A 26,096-nucleotide genomic window follows, 5' to 3' on the forward strand; every position below is an offset into this window, starting at 1 on the left:
TGTGTGGGCTTGTAGTTAGCATTAATACCAAAATACCGCTTCCTTCTCCCACCCCTTCCTTTTTTCAAATTGCACAACCCATTAAATGACTTATTTTTTGCTATAAGGAGCCTGGCAAACAAAGGATATGATTTCATTGGGGGGACCTGTAATTGGTATCTCAGCATTCCCAGCAGCTCATATAAGCTAGGACCCTGTCTATGTCTGTGTGTGTTTCATAGCTGCTTGGCTGAAACTGAATTTGTAATCTGACTCTGATAATGAAAGGTGGGGTGCCCCATATGTTGGTACTGGATGGTTCAGTGGTATTCTGCTCGGAGCTGTGTGTATATGTGTGTGTGTGTGTGTGTGTGTGTGCGTACTTGTGTGTGTGTGTTTATTTAGTGAGTTTTGTTATTGCCTCAAACCCAGGCTCACACTGGTTGCCTTTGGCTCCGCAGTACCAGTCTCCCTGTCTGAGCTACATCATGTTCTCAGCTTAGGGAAGCCTGATGAAGACAATTTAGAGTTGCGAATGCAACACTCATTTTGTGAAAATAGATTATTAGTCTCATCTAAAAACATATGTTCCCACACAGACTTGGCTGTAGATATACAATACCTGCTTTCACAGACACCAAAACTATTTCTGCTCAATGTTCTTAGCATAGGGACGCCTGATGAAGACAACGTAGAGTTGTGAATGCAATTATATAGATCTAAAAGGCACCATTTATCGTCCTTTGCGTTTCACAAATATTGAGAAGTTTTTTAGATTGTCCTGCAAATGGCAGAACAGAAAAACACTGCATAACTGGGAATAGTGTTGCTTTTTCCATTTAGCCTACAGCAGTGGGCAACTGGGTATGGGTGTGTAGAGAGAATGGGATGGGTTGTGATTGAATCACTGACATCACAGACATCAGAGATAGGCTTTCTGCAGACAGGCCTTATCAGGTTAGTTCTATTTTGGATCTGGGATCGGTAGGACGTGTGGGAGGGGTAAATTACATTTTGGTTCGCTCGAATGATTCATATTGATTTGATCTCAACACAGCATCTTGGTTTGTGCCCAAGAAAGAAACTCTAGTAAAGGGGAGCACTGTATGAAAATCCATCTGTGTAAAAAGTATAGCCCACCCACTGGGCACACTAAGTCATGTCAGATGTCAGATCTTTTGTTTATTTATACAACAGATTAATGTGTTATCACTGTGCTTCATCTAAAAGCATAACCAAATGATCTGGATTGCAGCTGAGTAGAAAAGTATATGATGAAAGTGATCAATGCTGTTCGAGATTCTGCACAGATTATTACAGCAATTGTGAAGATCTCCACAGACCTGCAACGACCTATGCATGCTATTTTGATTTTTTTTTTTGCCATGGATGTGTTACTCATTTTAAGTTTGAATGTTACATTAGTTTGTAAGGCTATTTACTGTATTACAAAAGTAATTTTTAATTGTGTTTGATTGACAACGCAAACAAATATCAACATTTAAATGAGATGTATTTGCTGCTTGGATAGTTCCATCTGAGCCAATGGCTAAATCCCATTCGTTAACTTTTAATTTTTGGTTAAGTTGGAGACATGAATCCAACATATAATTTGTTAACTTGTCGACAAGTTAATATGCTATTTATTCTATTTCAAAAGTTATATTGAATTGTGTTTGTTTGTCAACACAACCAAATATCAACATTTGAACAAGATTTATCTTCTGCTTAGAGAGTTCCGTCTGTGCCACTGACTTATTCTGGCTTTAATTCCAGTTTGTCTACAAATTAATAATTGATAATTGATATGTTGGATTCACATCTCCATCTCAACCAAATAGGACTGAATCAAATCAAATCAAACTTAAAATTAACTTTAAATAAAGTTTGATTTGATTTAGTCCTATTCTTTAACTTTGATTTTTGGTTTAGATCGAGATGTGAATCCAGCGTATAAATTATTAATTTGAATACAAACTGGAATTAAAGCCAGACTAATTAGTGGCACAGATGGAACTAACTCCTTAAAATGTTTATTATTTGGTTGTGTTGACAACCATACACAATTCAATATCACTAAATATCATAATATTTGATATCAACCAGAGTTTAAAACCCTAGGCCTATTGTATTGTCTATTTTTTGTTGAATTGAAACAATAGCTGTTGATGACTTTACAAATGCTATATGCCAAAATACACTGAACAAAATTATATACGCAACATGCAACAATTTCTAAGATTTTACTGAGTTACAGTTCATTTAAGGAAATTAATTAATTTAATTTAAGGAAATTAATTAATTAGGCCCTAATCTATGGATTTCACATGACTGGGAATACAGATATGCATCTGTTGGTCTCAGATACCTTTAAAAAAAAAGGTAGGGGCGTGGATTAGAAAACCAGTCGGTATCTGGTGACACCACCATTTGCCTCATGCAGCGTGACAAATCTCCTTCGCATAGAGTTGATCAGGCTGTTGATTGTGGCCTGTGGAATGTTGTCCCATTCCTCTTCAATGGCTGGACATTGGCGGGAACTGGAAAATGCTGTCGTACACGTTGATCCAGAGCATCCCAAACATGATCAATGGGTGACATGTCTGGTGAGTATGCAGGCCATGGAGGAACTGGGACATTTTCAGCTTCCAGGAATTGTGTACAGATCCTTGCGTCAGGATCTTGTCACGACATCTCTGCATTCAAATTGCCATTGATAAAATGCAATTGTGTTCGTTGTCCATAGTTTATGCCTGCCCATACCATAACCCCACCGCCACCATGGGGCACTCTGTTCACAACGTTGACCTCAGCAAACCGCTCGCCCACACGATGCCATACACACTGTCTGCCATCTGCAGTTGAAACCAGGATTCATCCATGAAGAGCACCCTTCTCCAGTGTGTCAGTGGCCATCGACGGTAAGCATTTGCCCACTGAAGTCGGTTACGATGCCGAACTGCAGTCAAGGTCAAGACCCTGGTGAGGACGACGAGCACGCAGATGAGCTTCCCTGAGACGATTTCTGACAGTTTGTGCACAAATTCTTCGGTTGTGCAAACCCACAGTTTCATCAGCTGTCCGGGTGGCTGGTCTCATACGATCCCCCAGGTGAAGAAGCCGGATGTGGAGGTGCTGGGTTGGCGTGGTTACACGTGGTCTGCGGTTGTGAGGCCGGTTGGACGTACTGCCAAATTCTGTAAAACGACATTGGAGACAGTTTATGGTAGAGAAATTAACATTACATTCTCTGGCAACAGCTCTGGTGGACATTCCTGCAGTCAGCATGCCAATTGCAATCTCCCTCAAATCTTGAGACATCTGTGGCATTGTGTTACAAAACTTCACATTTCAGAGTGGCCTTTTATTGTCCCCAGCACAAGGTGCACCTAATCCTGCTGTTTAATCAGCTTATTGATATGCCACACCTGTCAGGTGGATGGATTATCTTGGCAAAGGAGAAAATGCTCACTAACATGGATGTAAACAAATTTGTGAATTAAATAAGCTTTTTTACATGTTCTGTTCATATTTTTGTTCAGTGTAGATTTGAATAGAATTTTGATTAACCACATGACAATGATTTTGAGATACGAAGACGTTATAATAAATCTAATGAAAATGTTCCACGGAAATGTGCATATGAAAATCATAACTGGTACGCAACGCAGATCGGTAGAAATTGTAAGATAAATTGTCATCCCACATGAGAAAGTTTGCCGAGTCCTCGTGTAGCCTATTACTGGCAACTTCAGGAGAGTAACGGCAGAATCTGTGAAAGCCAGTAGGAGCGGGTGGAGGATGGTCAGGACAGGTTAATGTTTTTTTCTTCTGGTTATCTTGATTTCTGGCTCCCTCTTGAGTCATTTGTGTATTATTTCATCAAACAGTTAGCTTAAAGCATCAGACAAGCTCAATGCATATATAGTTGATTTTATTAAAACACATAGGATGTGTCTATAAATGGAAAAATACACAACTTTTGGTTGAACAAGATTTGTTTTAGTTGGGGACAGCCCTATAAAGGATTCCCATATGGGTATAAATTACTGCTAAAGGACAATAGGACACACAAGCGAGTATAAATTAGTTAACAGTTGAGTAATCTACTTTATGAAATTACGGCCTGATATGCTCGCGTCGGTGAATTCAAAGTCAATTGCGCTGCTTTCATGTGTCACGTTTACAGTGCAGAGGAGGCCTATTACAGCAATATTTGAGCAGTAGCTTAGGCTGGCTACTCAACTACAAGACATTTTGAGTGCACCATACAGCAATGCTGCATTCATCCGCATTACATGTTTTAAGTTTAAATGTTACAACCTAGCTACGTTTTTGATATTTGGAGTTATTAAATACTTTTTGATTAGGGTCGCAGCATATTATGCACATCTGCAAGCATAGCAGCAAAGGCTGGACAAATATTATTTATCTCTTCTTTTGTTTTAATATGTTAAAATGCTATATACAGCATCCTATGTAGATAAGTGGACATTATAAAGGGCCATATTTTTTTCTAATAAAACAATGGCCAGTTTGAGTCGCAATTGTAGGCCTATGCACGTTTTTTTGTTAAGTTGACAGTCCCAGAAATCGGGCACTAGAATTACTTTTAAAAAATATGTACACTACAGGTCAAAAGTTTTAGAACACCTACTCATTCAAGGGTTTTTCTTGATTTTTTACTATTTTCTACATTGTAGAATAATAGTGAAGACATCAAAACTATGAAATAACACATATGGAATCATGTAGTAACCAAAAAAGTGTTAAACAAATCAAAATATATTTTATATTTGAGATTCTTCAAATAGCCACCCTTTACCTTGATGACAGCTTTGCACACTCTTGTCATTCTCTCAACCAGGTTCACCTGGAATGCTTTTCCAACAGTCTTGAAGGAGTTCCCACATATGCTGAGCACTTGTTGGCTGCTTTTACTTCACTCTGCGGTCCGACTCATCCCAAACCATCTCAATTTGGTTGAGGTCAGGGGATTGTGGAGGCCAGGTCATCTGATGGAGCACTCCATCACTCTCCTTCTTGGTAAAATAGTCCTTAAACAGCCTGGAGGTGTGTTGGGTCATTGTCCTGTTGAAAAACAAATGATAGTCCCACTAAGCCCAAACCAGATAGGATGGCGTATCGCTGCAGAATGTTGTGGTAGCCATGCTGGTTAAGTGTGCCTTGAATTCTAAATAAATCACAGACAGTGTCACCAGCAAAGTACCCCCACACCATAACACCTCCTCCTCCATGCTTTACGGTGGGAAATACACATGCGGAGATAATCCGTTCACCCACACCGCATCTCACAAAGACACTGCGGTTGGAACCAAAAATCTCCAATGTGGATTCCAGACCAAAGGACACATTTCCACCAGTCTAATGTCCATTGCTCGTGTTTCTTGGCCCAAGCAAGTCTCTTCTTCTTATTGGTGTCCTTTAGTAGTGGTTTCTTTGCAGCAATTCGACCATGAAGACCTGATTCACACAGTTTCCTCTGAACAGTTGATGTTGAGATGTGTCTGTTACTTGAACTCTGTGAAGCATTTATTTGGGCTACAATTTCTGAGGCTGGTAACTCTAATGAACCTATCCTCTGCAGCAGAGGTAACTCTGGGTCTTCCATTCATGTGGCGGTCCTCATGAGAGCCAGTTTCATCATAGCGCTTGATGTTTTCGCCTAACAGATATGGGAGTTTATCAATGTTTGATTTGTTTTCTAATTCTTTATGAGTCTGTGTGATCTGTGGGAAATATGTGTCTCTAGTGTGGTCATACATTTGTCAGGAGGTTAGGAAGTGTAGCTCAGTTTCCACCTTTTGTGGGCAGTGGGCACATAGCCTGTCATCTCTCGAGAGCCAGGTCTGCCAATGGCGGCCTCTCTCAGTAGCAAGGCTATGCTCACGGAGTCTGTACATAGTCAAGGATTTTATTAATTTAGGGTCAGTCACAGTGGTCAGGTATTCTGCCACTGTGTACTCTCGGTTTAGTGCCAGAGAGCATTCCAATGTGCTCTGTTTTTCCAGTGTGTCAAATAGTTATCATTTTGCTTTCTCATAATGTGGTTGGGTCTAAATGTGTTTCTGTCCTGTGGCTCTGGCTGGCTGGGTAGACTCTTCTCTAGGCTCATCTCTCTGCAGGTGAGGGCTTTGTGGTGGAATGTGTGGGCATCACTTCCTTTTAGGTGGTTGTAGAATTTAACAGCTCTTTTCTGGATTTTGATAACTAGCGGGTATAGTCCTAATTCTGCTCTGCGTGCATTGTTTTGGGTTTTGCGTTGTACACAAAGTATATTTTTGCAGAATTCTGCATGCAGAGTCTCAATTGGGTGTTTGTCCCATTTTGTGTCCCACTTTCTCTCTCTCTCTCTCTCTCTGGCTGTGTGTATCTCTTGTTATGTTATTAAGATGACAAGAAATAGTAGGATAAGCCATCGGCAGCACTGATAATCCTCCTGTTGTGCAGGCCACCTGCCAGCTACTCCGATGCTCAAATTGATTGAGTAATTCTGTCATATGAATGGACCTGTGTTGCTAGTAGACGCGTTATGATCAAATCAGCTACTCTTTCATCCACAAAGTCTTTAGAAGGAGTGAGGAGGCAGACCAATATTTGTTATGAAGACAATTTGTGCCAGTGTGTAGATGTCGTGTGTTGATGCAAATGAGACACCTCAAGGCCCCACCACGTGTAGTCTCCCGAGTGGCGCAGTGGTCTAAGGCACTGCATCACAGTGCTAGCTGTGCCACTAGAGATCCTGGTTTGAATCCAGGCTCTGTCATAGCCGGCCGTGACCGGGAGACCCTTGGGGCGGCGCACAATTGGCCCAGCGTCGTCCAGGGTAGGGGAGGGAATGGCTGGCAGGGATGTAGCTCAGTTGGTAGAGCATGGCGTTTGCCGTGGGTTCGTTTCCCATGGGGGGGCAGTATGAAGAATAATGTATGCGCTCACTAACTGTAAGTCGCTCTGGATAAGAGCATCTGCAAATGACTAAAATGTAAAAATGTGCAGCAGGAATCTCATTATTATTATGATTTTTCATGTAATGAATAAATGAACCTCTCACCACATTAATTCAAGAATGCTGTCAGCCTCTAATGAAATTGGGCTTATTTTGTGGATGACGAAACAAATATAGGCCTAGACGTTTTAATTATTTGATTATTTATCAATAGTATTTAGCCAAACCGTTACCATACAATTGTCCTTGTACAGTATAATAGTCTACATTCCTTGTTGACCTTCCGTTTGAACATTATGTTAATTTCACCACAAGTTACACAAAGAAACATGCGTCATTGGCATCATTGATGTCGTATTTTGATAAAAACAGGACATTTCTTTATCAAATGCTACTTTGAGAGCATGACTCATCATGATTAGGCTTATTTCACAAATGAAGTGTACTTCATCAAGCCTGTCCTATGGCACACTTCTCTTGCCAGTTCACAAACTTGACATTTGTGCTGTGATGATGGGATATTTGAAGGTGTCCGTCACTCCAAGGGGGCCTCTGTGTGTGCGTTCCATGCCTGTTAAATTGATGAAACCCAGTGGTGCGCAACACGCTCGTGTTTCAGCAAGCAGGTGGCAGCGGTACTCTGTCCAGCAAGTCTTTGTCCAGCCGTGTCTACTGTAATGTCAACCCAGGTCACCTGTCCGTCTGCTGGCTGTTGCGTTGACATCTGCTTGTGACCCCCTCGGTCAAATTACCCACAGGGCACAGACGTCAGTTCAACATCTAGTTTTGATTTACATTTGGTTGAGTTGTCAACTAACGTGAATTCAACGTGAAATAAAGAAAAAAAATCACCATGTCATTGGATTTAGGTTAAAAGTTGGGTGAAGAAAACACTAAATGTTGATTAATTTTACGTTTATTAATTTGTGCAAATACAATTAGTTTTCCACATTGATTCAACGTCATCACATAGATTTTTTGGGGTAGAAATGACATGGAAACAATGTTGATTCAACCAGTTTTTGCTCAGTGGGTAAAACCTTGCCTTGTTAATTATTAACATCAGCAAAATTGTGCATCAAAATTCAAAAAAAAAATGAAAAGTTAAATACTAATATATCTGGATTAAATAAGTATTCAACCCCCCTGAGTCAATACATGTTAGAATCACTTTTGGCCGTGACTACAGCTGTGAGTCTTTCTGGGTAAGTCTCTAAGAGCTTTGCACACCTGGATTGTACAATATTTGCAGATTATTCTTTTTTTAATTCTTCAAGCTCTGTCAAGTTGGTTGTTGATTATTGCTAGAAAGCCATTTTCAAGTCTTGCCATAGAATTTCTAGCAGATTTAAGTCAAAACTGTAACTAAGCCACTCAGGAACATTCAATGTCATCTTGGTAAGTAGCTCCAGTGTATATTTGGCCTTGTGGTATAGGTTCTTGTCCTGTTGAAAGGTGAATTTGTCTCCCAGTGTCTGTTGGAAAGCAGACTGAACCAGGTTTTCCTCAAGGATTTTGCTTGTGCTTAGCTCTATTCCGTTTCTTTTTATAAAAAAAAAAATCCCTTGTCCTTGCAGATGACAAGCATACCCATAACATGATGCAGCCACCACCATGCTTGAAAATATAAAGAGTGGTACTCAGTGATTGTTGGATTTGTCCCAAACATAACGCTTTGTATTCAGGACATAAAGTTCATTTCTTTGCCATGTTTTGCAGTTTTACTTTAGTGCTTTATTGCAAACAGGATGCATGTTTTGGAATATTTTTTATTCTGTCCAGGCATCCTTCTTTTCACTCTGTCATTGAGGTTAGTATTGTGGAGTAACAACAATGTTGTTGATCCATTCTCAGTTTTCTCCTATCACAGACATTAAACTCTGTAACTGTTTTAAAGTCACCATTGGCCTCATGGTGAAATCCGACAACTTAGTTAGGAAGGACGCCTGTATCTTTGTTGTGACTGGGTGTATTGATACACCATCTAAAGTGTAAAGAATAACTTCACCATGCTCAAAGGGATATTCAATGTCTGCTTTTTTTATTTTCTTACCCATCTACCAATAGGTGCACTTCTTTGGAAGGCATTGGAAAACCTGCCTGGTCTTTGTGGTTGAATCTGGATTTGAAATTCACTGCTCGACTCAGGGGCCTTACAGATAATTGTATGTTTTTTTATTTAACCAGGTAAGCCAGTTGAGAACAAGTTCTCATTTACAACTGCGACCTGGCCAAGATAAAGCAAAGCAGAGCGATAAAAACAACAACAACACAGAGTTACATATGGAATAAATAATAATATGCCATTTAGCAGACGCTTTTATCCAAAGCGACTTACAGTCATGCGTGCATACATTTTTGTGTATGGGTGGTCCCGGGGATTGAACCCACTACCTTGGCGTTACAAGCGCCGTGCTCTACCAGCTGAGCTACAGAGGACCACTATATAACAAAACATACAGTCAATAACACAATATAAAATATATATACAGTGTGTGCGAATGTAGTAAGTTATGGAGGTAAGGCAATAAATAGGCCATAGTGCAAAATAATTACTATTTAGTATTAACACTGGAGTGATAGATGTGCAGAAGATGATGTGCAAATAGAGGTACTGGGGTGCAAATGAGCAAAATAAATAACAATGTAAATAACAATATGGGGATGAGGTAGTTGGGTGGGCTAATTACAGATGGGCTGTGTACAGGTGCAGTGATCGGTAAGCTGCTCTGACAACTGATGCTTAAAGTTAGTGAGGGAGGTAAGTGTCTCCAGCATTAGAGATTTTTGCAGTTCGTTCCAGTCATTTGCAGCAGAGAACTGGAAGGAATGGCGGCCAAAGGAGGTGTTGGCTTTGGGGATGATCAGTGAGATATATAGTTGAAGTCAGAAGTTTACATACACCTTAGCCAAATAAATTAAACTCAGTTTTTCACAATTCCTGACATTTAATCCTAGTAAAAATTCCCTGTCTTAGGTCAGTTAGGATCACCACTTTATTTTAAGAATGTGAAATGTCAGAATAATAGTAGAGAGAATGATTTATTTCAGCTTTTATTTCTTTCATCACATTCCTAGTGGGTCAGAAGTTTACGTACACTCAATTAGTATTTGGTAGCGTTCCCTTTAAATTATTTAACGTGGGTCAAACGTTTCGGGTAGCCTTCCACAAGCTTCCCACAATAAGTTGGGTGAATTTTGGCCCATTCCTCCTGACAGAGCTGGTGTAACTGAGTCAGGTTTGTAGGACTCCTTGCTCGCACACGCTTTTTAGGTTCTGCCCACAAATGTTCTATAGGATTGAGGTCAGGGCTTTGTGATGGCCACTCCAATACCTTGACTTTGTTGTCCTTAAGCCATTTTGCCACAACTTTGGAAGTATGCGTGGGGTCATTGTCCATTTGGAAGACCCATTTGCGACCAAGCTTTAACTTCCTGACTGATGTCTTGAGATGTTGCTTCCATATATCCACATAATTTTCCTTCATCATGATGCCATCTATTTTGTGAAGTGCACCAGTCCCTCCTGCAGCAAAGCACCCCCACAGCATGATGTTGCCACCCCCGTGCTTCACAGTTGGGATGGTGTTCTTCGGCTTGCAAGCTACCCCCTTTTTCCTCCAAACATAACGATGGTCATTATGGCCAAACAGTTCTATTTTTGTTTCATCAGACCAGAGGACATTTCTCCAAAAAGTATGATCTTTGTCCCCATGTGCAGTTGCAAACCGTAGTCTGGCTTTTTTATGGCGGTTTTGGAGCAGTGGCTTCTTCCTTGCTGAGCGGCCTTTCAGGTTATGTCGATATAGGACTCATTTTACTGTGGATATAGATACTTTTGTACCTGTTTCCTCCAGCATCCTCACAAGGTCCTTTGCTGTTATTCTGGGATTGATTTGCACTTTTCGCACCAAAGTACGTTAATCTCTAGGAGACAGAACGCGTCAGGCGTTTGGAAATTGCTCCCAAGGATGAACCAGACTTGTGGAGGTCTACACATTTTTCCTGAGGTCTTGGCTGATTTCTTTTGATTTTCCCATGATGTCAAGCAAAGAGGCACTGAGTTTGAAGGTAGGCCTTGAAATACATTTTTTTTGTGCCATTCTAAGTAAACAATTATTCCACCCATAGGCTATATGTAAAGACCAGATTAAATTAAGAATAGTCTGATGGGTGAGAATATTATCAAGTGCTTGTCAAATTATGAATGAGAGACTGATGAAGTGTCTGCAGCCTGCGCAAGAAACAGAGCAGAACTCATGCCTTTCATGTTAAATTTTTCAAATCATCATTAGAGTCGCATCATGCAGCCTTAGAATGTATTAGAAATCAAAACATATAGCCTAACATTTGTATCACAACTAAAGTTGCATGAATAACTCTAAATTAAGCATAAAGGAGGACCTGTTTCTTTGTTAACTGCTCAACACAGAATAGCTCCACTTGGAGAAACCATCCTTTCTATTTTATTCAGCTATGTTCAATATTCTTCATACTATAAAATAGTTCCACGGAATTCTAAGCAAATCTCGTCTGCTAAATGAACTAGTGTAGCCCACAGCCATATGGCATAGCCAGATCAGGGCCTAACATAAGGAAAACTCAGAATATGTTATTGTAAGGGATGGTGTGAGGTATGTCCCAGGTGCGGTGCAGGATAGACAGTAGGCAGTAGGCAAGGATGGTGAAACAAGGATCTTTCCTGGTGGTCCAAAAGCCAGGATACAAAACAACGGACTATACACGAAACAAATGAGGAGCACATAGGTCTCCAAAAAACAGGCTGACAGCAAACAATACAAAATACTAACTCTGATTGGAAAAACACAATGACACAGGGAGAACACTTCTCGAGTACCTGTAACTCCGTCACGTGATCCGACACTGATACGTACTGCTTGACATCAAGGAACTAGCAGAGAAAACTGAGCAAGGGAACACAGGGAAGTGAGGGCATAAATACACAAGTGAATCAGATAGCCACAGGTGACACCAATAGGCAGATAATTAGTCCCGACTGTGAGTGAGGAGGTGGCTATGGTTGTCGGAGGATGACACCTAGTGGGTCGCTCCGGAACTGCGACCCACTCCAGTAACAGTGCCCCCCCGACGAACATCCCCAGGTGTTCACCTCGGCGCCTCTGGGTGGAGGCGACGGAATCCAACAGAAATAGGAGACCCCTCCCCACCCGCCGGCAGTCCAGGATCCGGTCCACCGTAAAAGCTGGCTGTCCTCTGACAAGGCGCTGCGGGGGAACAGTACGAGGAGGGGGAGCCAGGGGACAGGTGGCGACAGGCTTGAGGAGGGACACATGGAATGTGGGATGCACCCGCATGGTGGGGGGAAGTTGCAGGCGGTAGGTCACTGCGTTGACTTGCCGGACCACTCTGAATGGCCCGACGGGACGTCCGCCTCCTTCTTTTCTCTGGGAATAGGGGCGCTTGGGGATAGGCAGGGGTCGGAGCGGTTTGTAGGCTATGTGTTGAAGCCCGGAGATGCTCAACATGTTTATGTTAATTAACAGTCAATTACCGTGAGACCGGCAATTATTTGCATGACAATCACTGGCTGACAAAAGTTAATGACCGCCACAGCCCTATGCCCTAGGATAGCATTTTGCATGTTTTCCTCTTAGGTGAGCCAGCCACTGTCTAGATCTAACATATTGACTGAATGTGAGCAATGAAGGAAAACAGAGATGAGTTCCAAAAGAGCACCTTGATTGAGTTCAAGTTCATCTCCACAAACAAAGTTCAGATGCATCTTAGTCCCGTGTAGCTCAGTTGGTAGAGCATGGCGTTTGCAACCCCAGGGTTGTGGGTTCGTTTCCCACGGGGGACCAGTATGAAAAAAAATGTATGCACTCACTGACTGTAAGTCGTTCTGGATAAGAGCGTCTGCTAAATGACTAAAATGTAAAAATGTAGATGTCTAAGCAGCTGTGGTTATTTGGCTGGATCTCTCAGTGGTCGTCGCTAGTTTGGGCTGTATGAGTTTAAGAGTTTTCCTCTGTCTTTCTTTTGTATAAATAGATGTCAGCTGGTACTGTGGTTGTTTTGATGTGTAGAGACCTCGTACAGAGAGCAGAGACATGGCAGGCGGTTGCTGAGTCACTCCATATGATGAGTCTGGTTGTGTGCTGCTAGCGATGCTTAGTCAGGGTCTGAACTGTGAAGTCCCTCTAATGGACGCTCAAGCATGAGTCACACAGACAGTATAAAACATTTACAGTAGAACAGCATACTGAAGCCCATAGCCCAATCAAGCTCACTTCACTACTTTAACACCCAACAGAATAGATGAAGATTCCTGTTAAGTTTACATTAGATAGGCCTACATTACAGAAGTATTACAGAAAGTCAGACCTTTTTTCGAACATACTTTGCTTTCTTTATTGTGTCCTCTACCTAGTCATCTCAAATGAAACTGTGGACAACTCAACGTTTCTCCATCTCTCCCATAAAATCAATAAGATCTCTAGGCTACACTTTCTGAAAGGGGATATTTGGAGTGGATGGATGCCTACTAGAAGTCAGCTGGGTCTACCACAGACAGCTACAGAAGCTTGCTCCCTGCCATCCATTGCCAAATTTCACTCTGTTGAATATCTACCATCTCACTTGTCATTCTTCACAGAGCCAGGTAGTCACCATGCTGCTCGAAGGGCACGTTACCTGCACAGGAGGTTGGTGGCACCTTAACTGTGGAGAACAGGCTCGTGGTAATGGCTGGAGCGGTTGAGTTGAATGGTATCAAATTCATCAAACACATGGTTTCCAGGTGTTTGATGCTGTTCCATTCCGCTCCGTTCCGGACATTATTATGAGCCATTCCCTCAGCAGCCTCCTGTGGTTACCTGCCATGAGTTCACCTCTGTGTAAATAAAACCTGATACTCACACACTCACAGTATTCCTCCAGAAGGCTCATGTTGACAATCTACTTTCTTCAACATACCATCTCAGTTACCATTAGGAGACCACCTCAACTCAGCTGTCTGATCTGCCTAGTAGTCTAACTCTGATGACATACAGTACATCTCTTGTCTGACTGCAGGGAAATACAGCTTTCTGGTTCTCAAAGATCCCTGATGCAACATCACAAGCCTCTGTTTGGACTTTAAGCGCGATGCTAATGGAAAATGTATAGAACACGTTTTAGAATATAAACTAGGCAAACTGATACAGCTCTTTGGAAGGCCTACTACTATGAATTATTCAAAGTGTTGTAGCGTTGCACCCGTGGCTTCCTGGCAGCACACACACAGATTCTGCCCCGGAAACACACGCACACACATACACAACACATAACACACGTCACACACGTGTATTAGACTGTGACTTGTGTAATCACGGCAGTTCCCAATTAAATCATGCATGATGCTTAAGTTATGCATGAAGCAAATTACTGAATGAAGGCCATTGGCACTCTCTAGTCTGGCAAATTCGTCAGAAACGTACTCAGTGCATCAGCAAAGACATATTGTCCGTTACAGCACTGCAGTGCCCAACAAAACCCCACTCTACAAAATCACTAGACTTTGTCCTTGTAGGTTTGTGATGGCTTTTAAATAAAATATACACTTGCTTGTGATGAAGGAGAACAGGGACATTCGAAGGTCAAGCACCAGAAAATGTTATGGTAACTAGCTACTAGTGTGCTTCAGTAAGTAGCTCACTTTGAACCCTTAAGCTAGAATGACCTGAGGTTTTTACTATGGAACATATGGTCCCCATACGTCATCATCCACACACAACATTAATTAGGCTATACAAGCAAATTGTATTATCATACACACAAATGGCATTATAGTACACCGTCACAAAATGTGCACTGAGAGATAACCTAACCCATTGTTCACTGCTGTGGATTACACTAAAGCTGTTCCATGAGGGTTCTGGGGATAACTTTTCTGTCATTGTTGTGTGCATCCATCCACACTGACTGTATCAATGGTTTGTTGTTCTGAATAGATTTTTCCATTTTATAGCCACTTTGGCAAATGGTACTGCGTTAGTTAGACTAGTGATTAGCCTGACACCTAAGGCACTGTAGTGATTTTGTAGAAGTGCACACAATGTCGCAGCCTGTAATTGGTATTGTACATTTTATGTAACGTTGTTGGTTGGAGTCTTTTTGCACATAGCCTACTTTGAGTAGGCCGGTCTATCAGGCTTACAGTAAGTTGACATTTCATTATTTTCTAAATGCAATCCGTTACAGTTACTAGGTGCCTGTCCAGAATTGTAGCATAAGCCTAATCAGCAGTGTAACGTTTGGATTACCCAAAATCAGTAATGTAATTTGATTACTTTCAGTTACTTTTGGATTACTTCCCCCTTAAGAGGCATTAGAAGAAGACCAAAAGAATCCATCAAACACATTTGGTGTGTCATCATAGTGGTCTCTGATTGGTGGTCATCATTTGGTGTGTCATCATAGTGGTCTCTGACTTGTGGTCAGACTCGCTCAGGTGGAACAAACTTAAACTTGCGCCTTTTTTCCGATGCTAAATTGAATGTCATTGAGAAAACAGAAAGGTGTCGTAATGTATTTTTATTTCAGCACACATCCTTTCTGAATGTAATAGTAATCCAATAAGTAATCATCTAGTTTTTCCAAAAGTATCTGTAATCTGATTACCATATCTTTGCTGTTAACGTAACTGATTACACTCAAAGTTTTTTGTAATCTGATTACATGTAACTGATTAGGCCTACTCCCCAACCCTGACCACAACAGATGAAGAATAGATGTTGTGCCTTTAGTGTCCATTAATCATCCCATAACCTTTGCTCTAGAGGTGAGGATCAGGTTAGGCCCATATGGAGCCCTCCGATGAAAAATGGTAATCCTATATTATGTCCTTGGGACCATTCATGATTCGTCTCATTAATTTGTATGTTAATTATTGTCAGTCACAGATCAATGTTTATTCTAGGGAGAAAAGTAGCCTACTAATTAAGGCTAAAGAGCGTGACAGAACATATTTGAGACCATAGCTGTCCTATTGATGTGATGTAGGAAATGTCTATAATTATATGCCTGTGTGGAAATACCACCGTCGTTTTTCATCTTTGAGTCACTAGGCTAAATCTGTTGACTTTATCCAGTGTTGTTTGATTTGATCCTGCAATTTTGTTCAACATTTATAGCGTACTTTGTTCTCTGAAGAGTGATGGATGGCTTCCTTCCTGGTCATTTCCAAAGGTTGTTGTTGCCAAAACTCACTGGGCAAGAAAATGAAATGAAAAAGGTTCACTGTGTATCAACAACAAGTCTTCAATGAGAATGAGATCATATCGCTCTCTTAGTCAATTTGAAGAGCATGCTATTTTCCACAGTACTTTATGTGTCTCAATGATCATCAAATATTTCAGTGCAGTCTTAGTTAGGCTACTCAGTTTCTACAGATAACTTATCTGATCTATAATTTGCCATTATCAATGTTCATGTTTGATGTTGTTGTTTATTTTTCAGTAAACTGGTCTTCATTGGATCCCACCATGTTGGAAGAGTTTCAGGAAAAAGCATCAAGCTGGACTGAATCACCCTCAGCCTTATTAGTTTCACACACTGAGGCCTCTGAGCACCCAGACGAGACTACAACTACAGCGCTGCCTTCACCTGGTCACCTACCACCTGAATCTACACTAACACTTACTCAATGGGGTCTTTCAGCTTTTCAGAACTCCAAATCATTGACTTCTAGAGATCCCCTGCCCATTGGTCCAGACCCTCTCTCCACTCCCCCTTTAAGCTCCTCAGAGCATGTGATTGGCCTTCAGCAACAACCTAAAGGCCCTACCAGACTCTCAAGGGAGCTGAAGCTCTCTGGTCCTAACTCAACCATGGCAGTTGTCTCTCCAACCCTTGTTAAAGTACCACACCAGAAGCCTCTCGGACCACAGTCCAATACATCCACAACACCCTTGTATTTCTCTACAGCCACCAGTTGGACTACATCGGTACAGTTAATTGTCCCAAACTCTAATGAGAGAGCTCCAGATGAACCTCCATTATTATCCCCCAGCAACCAGCAAGACCCATCAAAACAGACAACTCCTGCATTTATGACTTCACTTCCTGTTGGACCCCTCGACCAGCCTAGACTGCCTGTTGACGATCTGGTAGATGTAGAAGCCCAGTCAGACCAAGCCAGGCCAGAGTCTAAACCTAATCCAGACGTGTCCCAGAGATTAGGAGATCTCTTGCTGGATTCCAAACTGCCCCTAGATCCCTCAAGTAGATTAATCTATCTGGATCACCTTCGCCCCAGCAGTGAGCTCATGCAGAAGGACAATGCTGTTCAAGATATCCACATGCTCCCGAAACCATCGCCTGAGATGCAGCTGGCTCCCAGTTACGTGCCTTTTCTGAGCCCTCACACCACGTCCTCCTCGGCCGAGCCCACCATGGTCCCTCCTGAGGACATCTTTCCCACCAACACCATGGAGGTGGACTGGGGCTCCGGAGACTTCATGGAGACCATGTCCTTCATGGGCTCGGAAGGGGATGACTTCTTCTTGGTCACCAACCTGCCCACGGACATGTACGACCTGGAGGACTCCAACGCGGAAAGCTACGACACCTCCTTCCCCTCCAGGGTCGGCGTGTCCTTCTCCTCGATGCGTCACATGACGTCTTCACCTAGTCTCACAACAACAGTTTACAGCTCTAGTGTTAGAAGTGTGGCACCCACGTCCGTTCCTCTCTCCATCCATCCCTCTCCCAGTCACCCCACGCTCGCCTCAAGACAAACACCAACACCTCAAGGTGGTTTACCAGAAGCTTCTGACGTTGACTGGACAGATAACTTCACAGTTGAACCAACAGACCTTCTCTTACCGGACATGAACAGCCTGGAGTACTACACCATCCAGCTGACCAAGGATGACTCAGAAGAACACAGAGGCACTAACGTGACCACCACCTCCAGGCATTTCTCCCTGATGTCCATCAGCACCACACACATCATGGCCACCAGCACCTTCACTGTGGACCTCAGCCAAATGCTCACAGCCTTCAATGGAGTGGATGGAGTGGAGGTCCAGCCTTCTGACAACACTACCTGGATCGAAGAGTCCTCCACTGATATCTCCAGCTCAGAGCCACTCAATACGACCACAGCAGACACCACAGAGATGACTCCTCTGAATGTCTCAGTGCCATTCCTGGAGCCTTCAGTAGCGCCAACCCCCTCCATGGACCTCTCGTCCTCTCTGTGGGGTGTCACTGGTCAGGTGTCCTCCGGTGAATGGACAAGCCCCGTGACCACCTCCAGTGTCGGACTGGACAGCAGCTCTGTCTTAGTGTCTGTGCAGCCTAGTGTTACGGCCTCTGAGACAGACATCCAGTGGTACGTCTCTCCCACCACCACAGAGACGGCCCTCCTCAGCACCTCTCTCGTAACTCCTGTGATGACCACCTCTATCGCCTTCTCCCCAGTTCCCGGCCAGACAGAATTACCACCCAATATCACTTCAGGCCCCACAGAACCAGCCACCAACGCCACCACCATCCCCCCGGTGTCAGTCATGGCTGACCAAGCCGTTGATACTGATAGTCCTGTCACAGCAGTGACCAACGACAGCCAGACTACAGTTAGCAGTGTAGACATCTCCACAACTGATCCTGCCACCACCACCACCACTACTACTACAACTATCACCACTGAGGCCTCTACAACCACCTCTCTGGCCACCACCACTACCACCACCCTCTTAAACAGAACTACTACTAAGAGCCCTCCTACAACCATAGGTCGCCAGTACCTCTGTAACGTCACCAAGCCTGTGTACTTTGTTAAAGTCGGTAAGTTGTATTACCTCTTTGTCGTATTAATATACTTTTTTAATGCAGAAACATTATGTGGAATGTCAACTTTATCAATGTTACTAAGATATAATTAACAACTCTGAAGTGTTATTCTTTCCCTTTTAGTATGAAAGTCATGGTTTGTGATGTAATGTTTTGACAATATTGTACACTAAATTAATCTAAAACAGCATTTATGAATGAGATGTACTACCTATGTGTGGTTCCACCCTCCTCTGCAGGTTTTCCGGCTGGGGCCACTGTTGGATATGCCAAATCCCAAATCCGAGATGTCCTGAAGACTGAATTCAATAAGTCAATTGAACTGCAGGTAGATTATCATGAGGCAGCATGGGGCATTTTTTACATTTTAGTCATTTAGCAGGTGCTCTTATCCAGAGCGACTTACAGTTAGTGAGTGCATACATTTTTTATTTTTTTATACTGGCCCCCCGTGGGAAACGAACCCACAACCCTGGCGTTGCAAACGCCATGCTCTACCAACTGAGCTACACGGGACTATACAATTTTTTTCTGTTTGGTTTTACTGCAGTATTTTCTGGATCATTGGTAAATACATGTCCAAAGAATATCTCTCAGATATAGGACAGATAAATACATGTCTAAAAAATATCTCTCCGATATAGTACAGATAAATACATGTCCAAAAAATATCTCTCAGATATAGGACAAACACTTAGAACAAACTTCCTTTGGATTTGTTTTGGGAACTATCTGTTGTTCCATGTAGTGAATCTGTTATTCAATGCGTTTGTATTGGCTAATAGCAGTAAGGCCAAATGCAATGCTTAATCAATATATATATATATATATATAAATGTAAAAAATATATATATTTCAAGGGGTTTTAAAATTCAAAATCAAATAGCTAAATGTTCTTTGGTATGACCTTCTTAAAACAATTCCATATGTTAGCTTAGTAGACCCCACCCCCCCCTTAGACAGGGCTTAGTCTGTAGAGGGTTAATACAGTACTGCTGTATTTTTATTGGGGTTTATTCTTCACTTCAATACCTCAAATAAGAGTGAACTGAAAAAGCAGCCATTTTCTTCAGTCTTTACAGAGGTAAAGTTATGTTAGGCTATACAGTGCCTTCGGAAAGTATTCAGACCCCTTGACTTTTTTCCACATTTTGTTACGTTACAGCCTTATTCTTATTTATTTTTTATAACCCATAATGACAAAGCGAAAACAGTTTTTTTGAAATTTTGGCAAATGTATTAAATATTAAAAACAGAAATACCTTATTTAAATAAGTATTCAGACCCTTTGCTATGAGCTCAGGTGCATCCTGTTTCCATTGATAATCCTTGATATGTTTCTACAACTTGATTGGAGTCCACCTGTGGTAAATTCAATTGATTGGACATGATCTGGAAAGGCACAGACCTGTCTATCTAAGGTCCCACAGTTAACAGTGCATGTCAGAGCAAAAACCAAGCCATGAGGTCGAAGGAATTGTCTGGAGGTCGAAGGAATTGTCTGTAGAGCTCTGAGACAGGATTGTGTCGAGGCACAGATCTGGGGAAGGGTACCAAAACATTTCTGCAGCATTGAAGGTCCCCAAGAACACAGTGGCCACCATCATTCTTAAATGGAAGAAGTTTGGAACCACCAGTTTGGCTGCCCGGCCAAACTGAGCAATCGGGGGAGAAGGGCTTTGGTCAGGGCGGTGGCCAAGAACCTGATGGTCACTCTGACAGAGCTCTAGAGTTCCTCTGTGGAGATGGGAGAACCTTCCAGAAGGACAACCATCTCTGCAGCACTCCACCAATCAGGCCTTTATGGTAGAGTGGCCAGACGGAAGCCACTCCTCAGTGAAAGGCACATTACAGCCCGCTTGGAGCTTGGCAAAAGGCACCTAAAGACTCTCAGACCATGAGAAACAAGATTCTCTGGTCTGATGAAACCAAGATTGAACTCTTTGGCCTGAATGCCAAGCGTCACGTCTGGAGTAAACCTGGCACCATCCCTACGGTGAAGCATGGTGATGGCAGCATCATGCTGTTGGGATGTTTTTCAGCGGCAGGGACTGGGAGACTAGTCAGGATCGAGGCAAAGAAGAAGTACAGAGAGATCCTTGATGAAAACCTGCTCCAGAGCGCTCCGCACCTCAGACTTGGGCGAAGGTTCACCTTCCAACAGGACAACGACCCTAAGCACACAGCCAAGACAACGCAGGAGAGCCTTCGGGACAAGTCTCTGAATGTCCTTGAGTGGCCCAGCCAGAGCCCGGACTTGAACCTGATCGGACATCTCTGGAGAGACCTGAAAATAGCTGTGCCGCAACACTCCCCATCCAACCTGACAGAGCTTGAGAGGATTTGCAGAGAAGAATGGGAGAAACTCCCCAAAAATAGGTGTGCCAAGCTTGTAGCGTCATACCCAAGAATACTCAATGCTGTAATCACTGCCAAAGGTGCTTCAACAAAGTACTGAGTAAAGGGTCTGAATACTTATGTAAATGTGATATTTCAGTTTTTTAGTTGTAATACATTTGCAAAAATTTATAAAAAACGTTTTTTGCTTTGTCATTATGGGGTATTGTGTGTAGATTGGTGAGGGAAAAAAACAATTTCATCAATTTTAGAATAAGGCTGTAACGTAACAAAATTTGGAAAAAGTCAAGGGGTCTGAAAACTTTCCTAAGGCACTGTAAATGAGCCCATAGACTTAGTCTGACAGAGCTAACCTCAAAGTGCTGGCACTGTTGTTAGCTTTTCATTAGAAAGCGCAGGCTCCCTAAGAAACCGCCTAACAGCTGCAACATGCTCTGAGTTTTAATCAAGCGCTAGGGAACTGCAGCTGTGGGTATGAGGCTGTTATGTTGTGTAATGGCACTGGTCATGTGTGTGGGGGTATTGGGATGGGACACACCAGGAAGGACAGCCCACTTCCTATGGACTCTTTATCTCCAGGCTCTTTGATAAACAAACAAGACTAATGACTAACTACACACCCAACACTTCATGGCCCAGCAGAGAGGCAGTGACCTTAAGACACTGTCTCTACCTTTAACGATTTAAATGTTGTACAGTGCAAAAGGAAAAAGTAGTGTGCATACAGTACCTCGTAGTTCAACCAAGGTGCCAGAATTGAGGAACAAACTGAATGTATAAGATATATTCATTTGTAGTCCCGTGTAGCTCTGGATAAGTGTGTCTGCTCAATGAAGTGAAAATAAATAAGCACTTGGAGGATGGTAGAAATTGACAGAAAGACTGAATTTAAATACATCTAAGCTCCATCATTGAAAGTGAATGAATAACTCTAGGAGATAAATTATAATGATGTTTTTTCTGTGTCTTGGTAAAGGTTGCTAAGAATCCTCCAGACTTTGTGTTCCGGGCAGTGTCGGGTCCTGTGGTGTACACGGCCATATCAATCATCAACGCCCTGCGCCAGTCAAGTCGACGCTTCCTGTCCATCTCACACTACTGGAAGGTACCAGACCACCAGTACCAGGTACACTCAGGTAAGAGCACTATTTTGTATCGAACTATACAAGCTACTTTTGAAATGGAGATTTGAATAGTGCATATCCAGTATGTACTATGTTGTTAGGGTGTGTCTGAATGTAGACATAAATCGTCTCTTCTGTTTCCCCATCCAGTACTGCAGTTTGTGCCCAGGCACATTGACGTGCGCGTCTGCAACTTCAGCGAGCGCATTGAGAAAGGCCTGACCATGGCGTACGCCGAAGTGCGCCGGCGCTCGCAGGAGTCCACAAACTTCACTGTGGATGTAAGTAGAGACTGACTGAATACAGTGTAGCACTCCAGTCAACTAGAACAGAGTTGAGCTTCCTCCGGTCAACTAGAACAGAGTTGAGCTTCCTCCGGTCAACTAGAACAGAGTTGAGCTTCCTCCGGTCAACTAGAACAGAGTTGAGCTTCCTCCGGTCAACTAGAACAGAGTTGAGCTTCCTCCGGTCAACTAGAACAGAGTCTCCGGTCAACTAGAACAGAGTTGAGCTTCCTCCGGTCAACTAGAACAGAGTTGAGCTTCTTCTAATGCTCTGTTTTCATTAGCAGTCACGTACTCCTTCCTGAGTTTTCACCCCCAGTCCCAACTCCTTGGCACTGATCGTCTGGAATCACCTCTAATCGCAACCCATTTCTGTCAGGAACCCTTAGCTCACACATTTGTTATTACTAAAGACCACTGGCCGTGTACTTTAGCTATGCTCTTACTGCTAGAGCTCTCTAAGAGCAGCGTCTGCTGAAATAAATCTGGAAGTGGAAAGGAAAAGAGAGAAAAGCTCTGGTTTTCCAAGAGAGTCAGTTGGCTGAGGCCAAGAAATTAGAAAGAAAGTTAGAAACGAATTGGGTTACTGTATGCAAATGTAGGACATATGCCCCTGAAACTCAACTCTGGACCCTGAAGGCAGTTCCACTGATTGTTTTCATTGTTCTCCTCTAATCAGGGACTGATTTAGACCTGGGTGCAATTAATTATCAGGCAGAACAGAAAACCAGCAGGCTCCGGACCACGTAGGGTAAGAGTTGAAACCCTTGGTCTAGGCTATCTCTGCAGTCTTAATTGGCGCTGCTTGTTTGCTGACTTCGACAAACATAGACTGGGACTGCCTCTAACGATCGTTGCACCAGCAGTACGCTGATTGCAGCAGCAGTAGTGGCTTGCTTTGGATTGGAGAGAGAGAGAGGCAGGAGCTGCTTGACTTAAAGCTTGTGAAGCGACAGGGAGTAATGGCTGAAATGTATGGTTGCGTGACTGTGTGTTCTGCAGTAACACAACCTAAGTGCCGATCTCAGTCTCCAGCACACAAGTCTTTTGATCAGTGGTCACCCATTCAAGACCAAAATTACTAGCTTAGGTTTATTGATTCAGGTTTTTGCAGAGGTTGTCCACTATTAAAGTATACAGACGGTTGAGAAAGTGCTTATTTGGCTGTTCACGTTTGCCATTCTTGAATGTAGCAAGCCAAAAGGTTATGGAAAGTTTTCAGACACATAGGTTTCATACTCAGTAAATTAACAGATTACACTGGATAATACATTCATATCTGGAGACTGCCATTTTAATTATGTCTGGTTATTTAATTTTCAATTCCCTTTCTATTTCAATTCCGCAAATGATATGAGATCCATCTGACCCAAGCTCTTCTGCTGTATATTCACACTGGTTGAATCAAAGTTGTTTCCACGTCATTTCACTGAAGTTACGTTAAAGGGTAACTCTCAACCCCAATTTCAGCCTTTGCCTAACCTCTTCAAATGTTAAAAAAATGCATTCAGGTGAGAAGTTGTTGGTGGGGGGAATTGCTCATACATATTCATTGTGGGGGTGGGTAAACGTAGTTCTACCTGATCAACACTCTCACTAAATCGTACTTACCAGAAGTCCACTGGCACGCTCTGATAATAAAATGATGTGCATCGCGAGCAAGTACAGCTCTGGACAGTTAGCTTTCAGTTGTAAAGCACTGTGTTCTTGACATCTATTGACGCTTGCGGTTTAAGTTTGAATCCCCTATGGAGCGGCAAAATGTTTTGGTTGTAATGTAGACTCAGATTTATTGTGTTGGGAAGAAAATTGCAATCATCACCTTGAAAATGAAAATTAGGGGCTCAATTAAATCCGACCCGCATTTCAGTATTTACGCTGTAACTCTTTTTCCAATTGTCAAATTAACTCACAGATTGGTCTTGGGTACTGTATAAAAACCTACAACTACTACCAGGGCGACCCCTCTCACAGGTATGATTTCACTTTTCAGAATTAGAAGTGTGTGGGCAGGGGATAAATATTGTAAAAAAAGTAAAAGACAACTGTCTCATTTGGGATTAGAACTCACAACCTTTGAACACTCCTGAGTGGCGCAGTGGTCTAAGGCACAGCATCGCAGTGCTAACTGTGCCACTAGAGATCCTGGTTCGAATCCAGGCTCTGTTGCAGCCGGCCGCGACTGGGACACTCATGGGCGGTGCACAATTGGCCCAGGGTAGGGGAGGGAATGGCCGGCAGGGATGTAGCTCAGTTGATAGAGCATGGCGTTTGCAACACCAGGGTTGTGGGTTCAATTCCCACGGGGGGCCAGTATAAAAAAATATGTATTCACTAACTGTAAGTCGCTCTGGATAAGAGCGTCTGCTAAATGTATAAGGCAACTGTTTTAGCAGAATGTGCCACCAATCAGTCAGAAGTTATGGAAAAATACAACTAGTTGATATGACCACCATTGTGATCTAGTTCTTGTTACAATGGATGTAGCTACGAATATAAATGTTAATTCCCAATGGCCTACATGTTTTTTCCTTCGTAAAAGCACATAGATGTGTATGAAACGATAAGCATTTTTTTTTTTTTTGTGTAAAGTCAGTAGTCTAGTCAAAGAAGCATCATTAACATTTAACATTTAAGTAATTTAGCAGATGCTCTTATCCAGAGCGATTTACAAATTGGTGCGTTCAACTTAGGATAGCCAGTGGGACAACCACCCTTTTTTTCCTTCTTTTTAAAAATTGTTAAATGGGGAGGGGGGGTAGAAGGATTACTGTTATACTATTCCAGGTATTCCTTAAAGAGGTAGGGTTTCAAGTGTCTCCGGAAGGTGGTCAGTGACTCCGCTGTCTTGGCATCGTGGGGGAGCTTGTTCCACCATTGGGGTGCCAGAGCAGCGAATAGCTTTGACTGGGCTGAGCGGGAACTGTGCTTCCGTAGAGGTAGGGGGGCTAGCAGGCCAGAGGTGGATAAACGTAGTGCCCTCATTTGGGTGTAGGGTCTGATCAGCTCCGTAGGCAAGCACCATGGTTTTGTAGTAGATGCGAGCTTCAACTGGAAGCCAGTGGAGTGTGCGGAGGAGCGGGGTGACATGAGAGAACTTGGGAAGGTTGAACACCAGACGGGCTGCAGCGTTCTGGATAAATTGTAGGGGTTTAATGGCACAGGCAGGGAGCCCAGCCAACAGCGAGTTGCAGTAATCCAGACGGGAGATGACAAGTGCCTGGATTAGGACCTGTGCCGCTTTCTGTGTAAGGTAGGGTCGTAATCTGCGAATGTTGTAGAGCATGAACCTGCAGGATTGGGTCGCCGCTTTGATGTTAGCGGAGAACGACAGGGTGTTGTCCAGGGTCACGCCAAGGTTCCTTGCACTCTGGGTGGAGGACACAATGGAGTTGTCAACCGTGATGGCGAGATCATGGAGCGGGCAGTCCTTCCCCGGGAGGAAGAGCAGCTCCGTCTTGCCGAGGTTCAGCTTGAGGTGGTGATCCGACATCCACACTGATATGTCCGCCAGACATGCAGAGATGCGATTCGCCACCTGGTTATCAGAAGGGGGAAAGGAGA

The 26,096-nt window shown here is 42.9% G+C and overlaps 1 protein-coding gene across 1 annotated transcript in view; it reads left to right on the plus strand.

The window, feature by feature from the left end:
• The window catches only part of LOC121576972 (UPF0606 protein KIAA1549-like), a 98,365-nt gene that overhangs the window by 38,411 nt on the left and 33,858 nt on the right, over positions 1–26,096 (plus strand). Inside the window, 4 exon segments of the mRNA XM_041890608.2 lie at positions 16,427–18,760; positions 19,006–19,094; positions 22,101–22,260; positions 22,399–22,529. Coding sequence (XP_041746542.2) covers positions 17,020–18,760; positions 19,006–19,094; positions 22,101–22,260; positions 22,399–22,529 — 2,121 coding nt within the window. The 5' untranslated portion in view covers positions 16,427–17,019.

This window comes from Coregonus clupeaformis, chromosome 11 (assembly GCF_020615455.1).
Source record: "Coregonus clupeaformis isolate EN_2021a chromosome 11, ASM2061545v1, whole genome shotgun sequence".
Classification (NCBI taxonomy): Eukaryota; Metazoa; Chordata; class Actinopteri; order Salmoniformes; family Salmonidae; genus Coregonus; species Coregonus clupeaformis.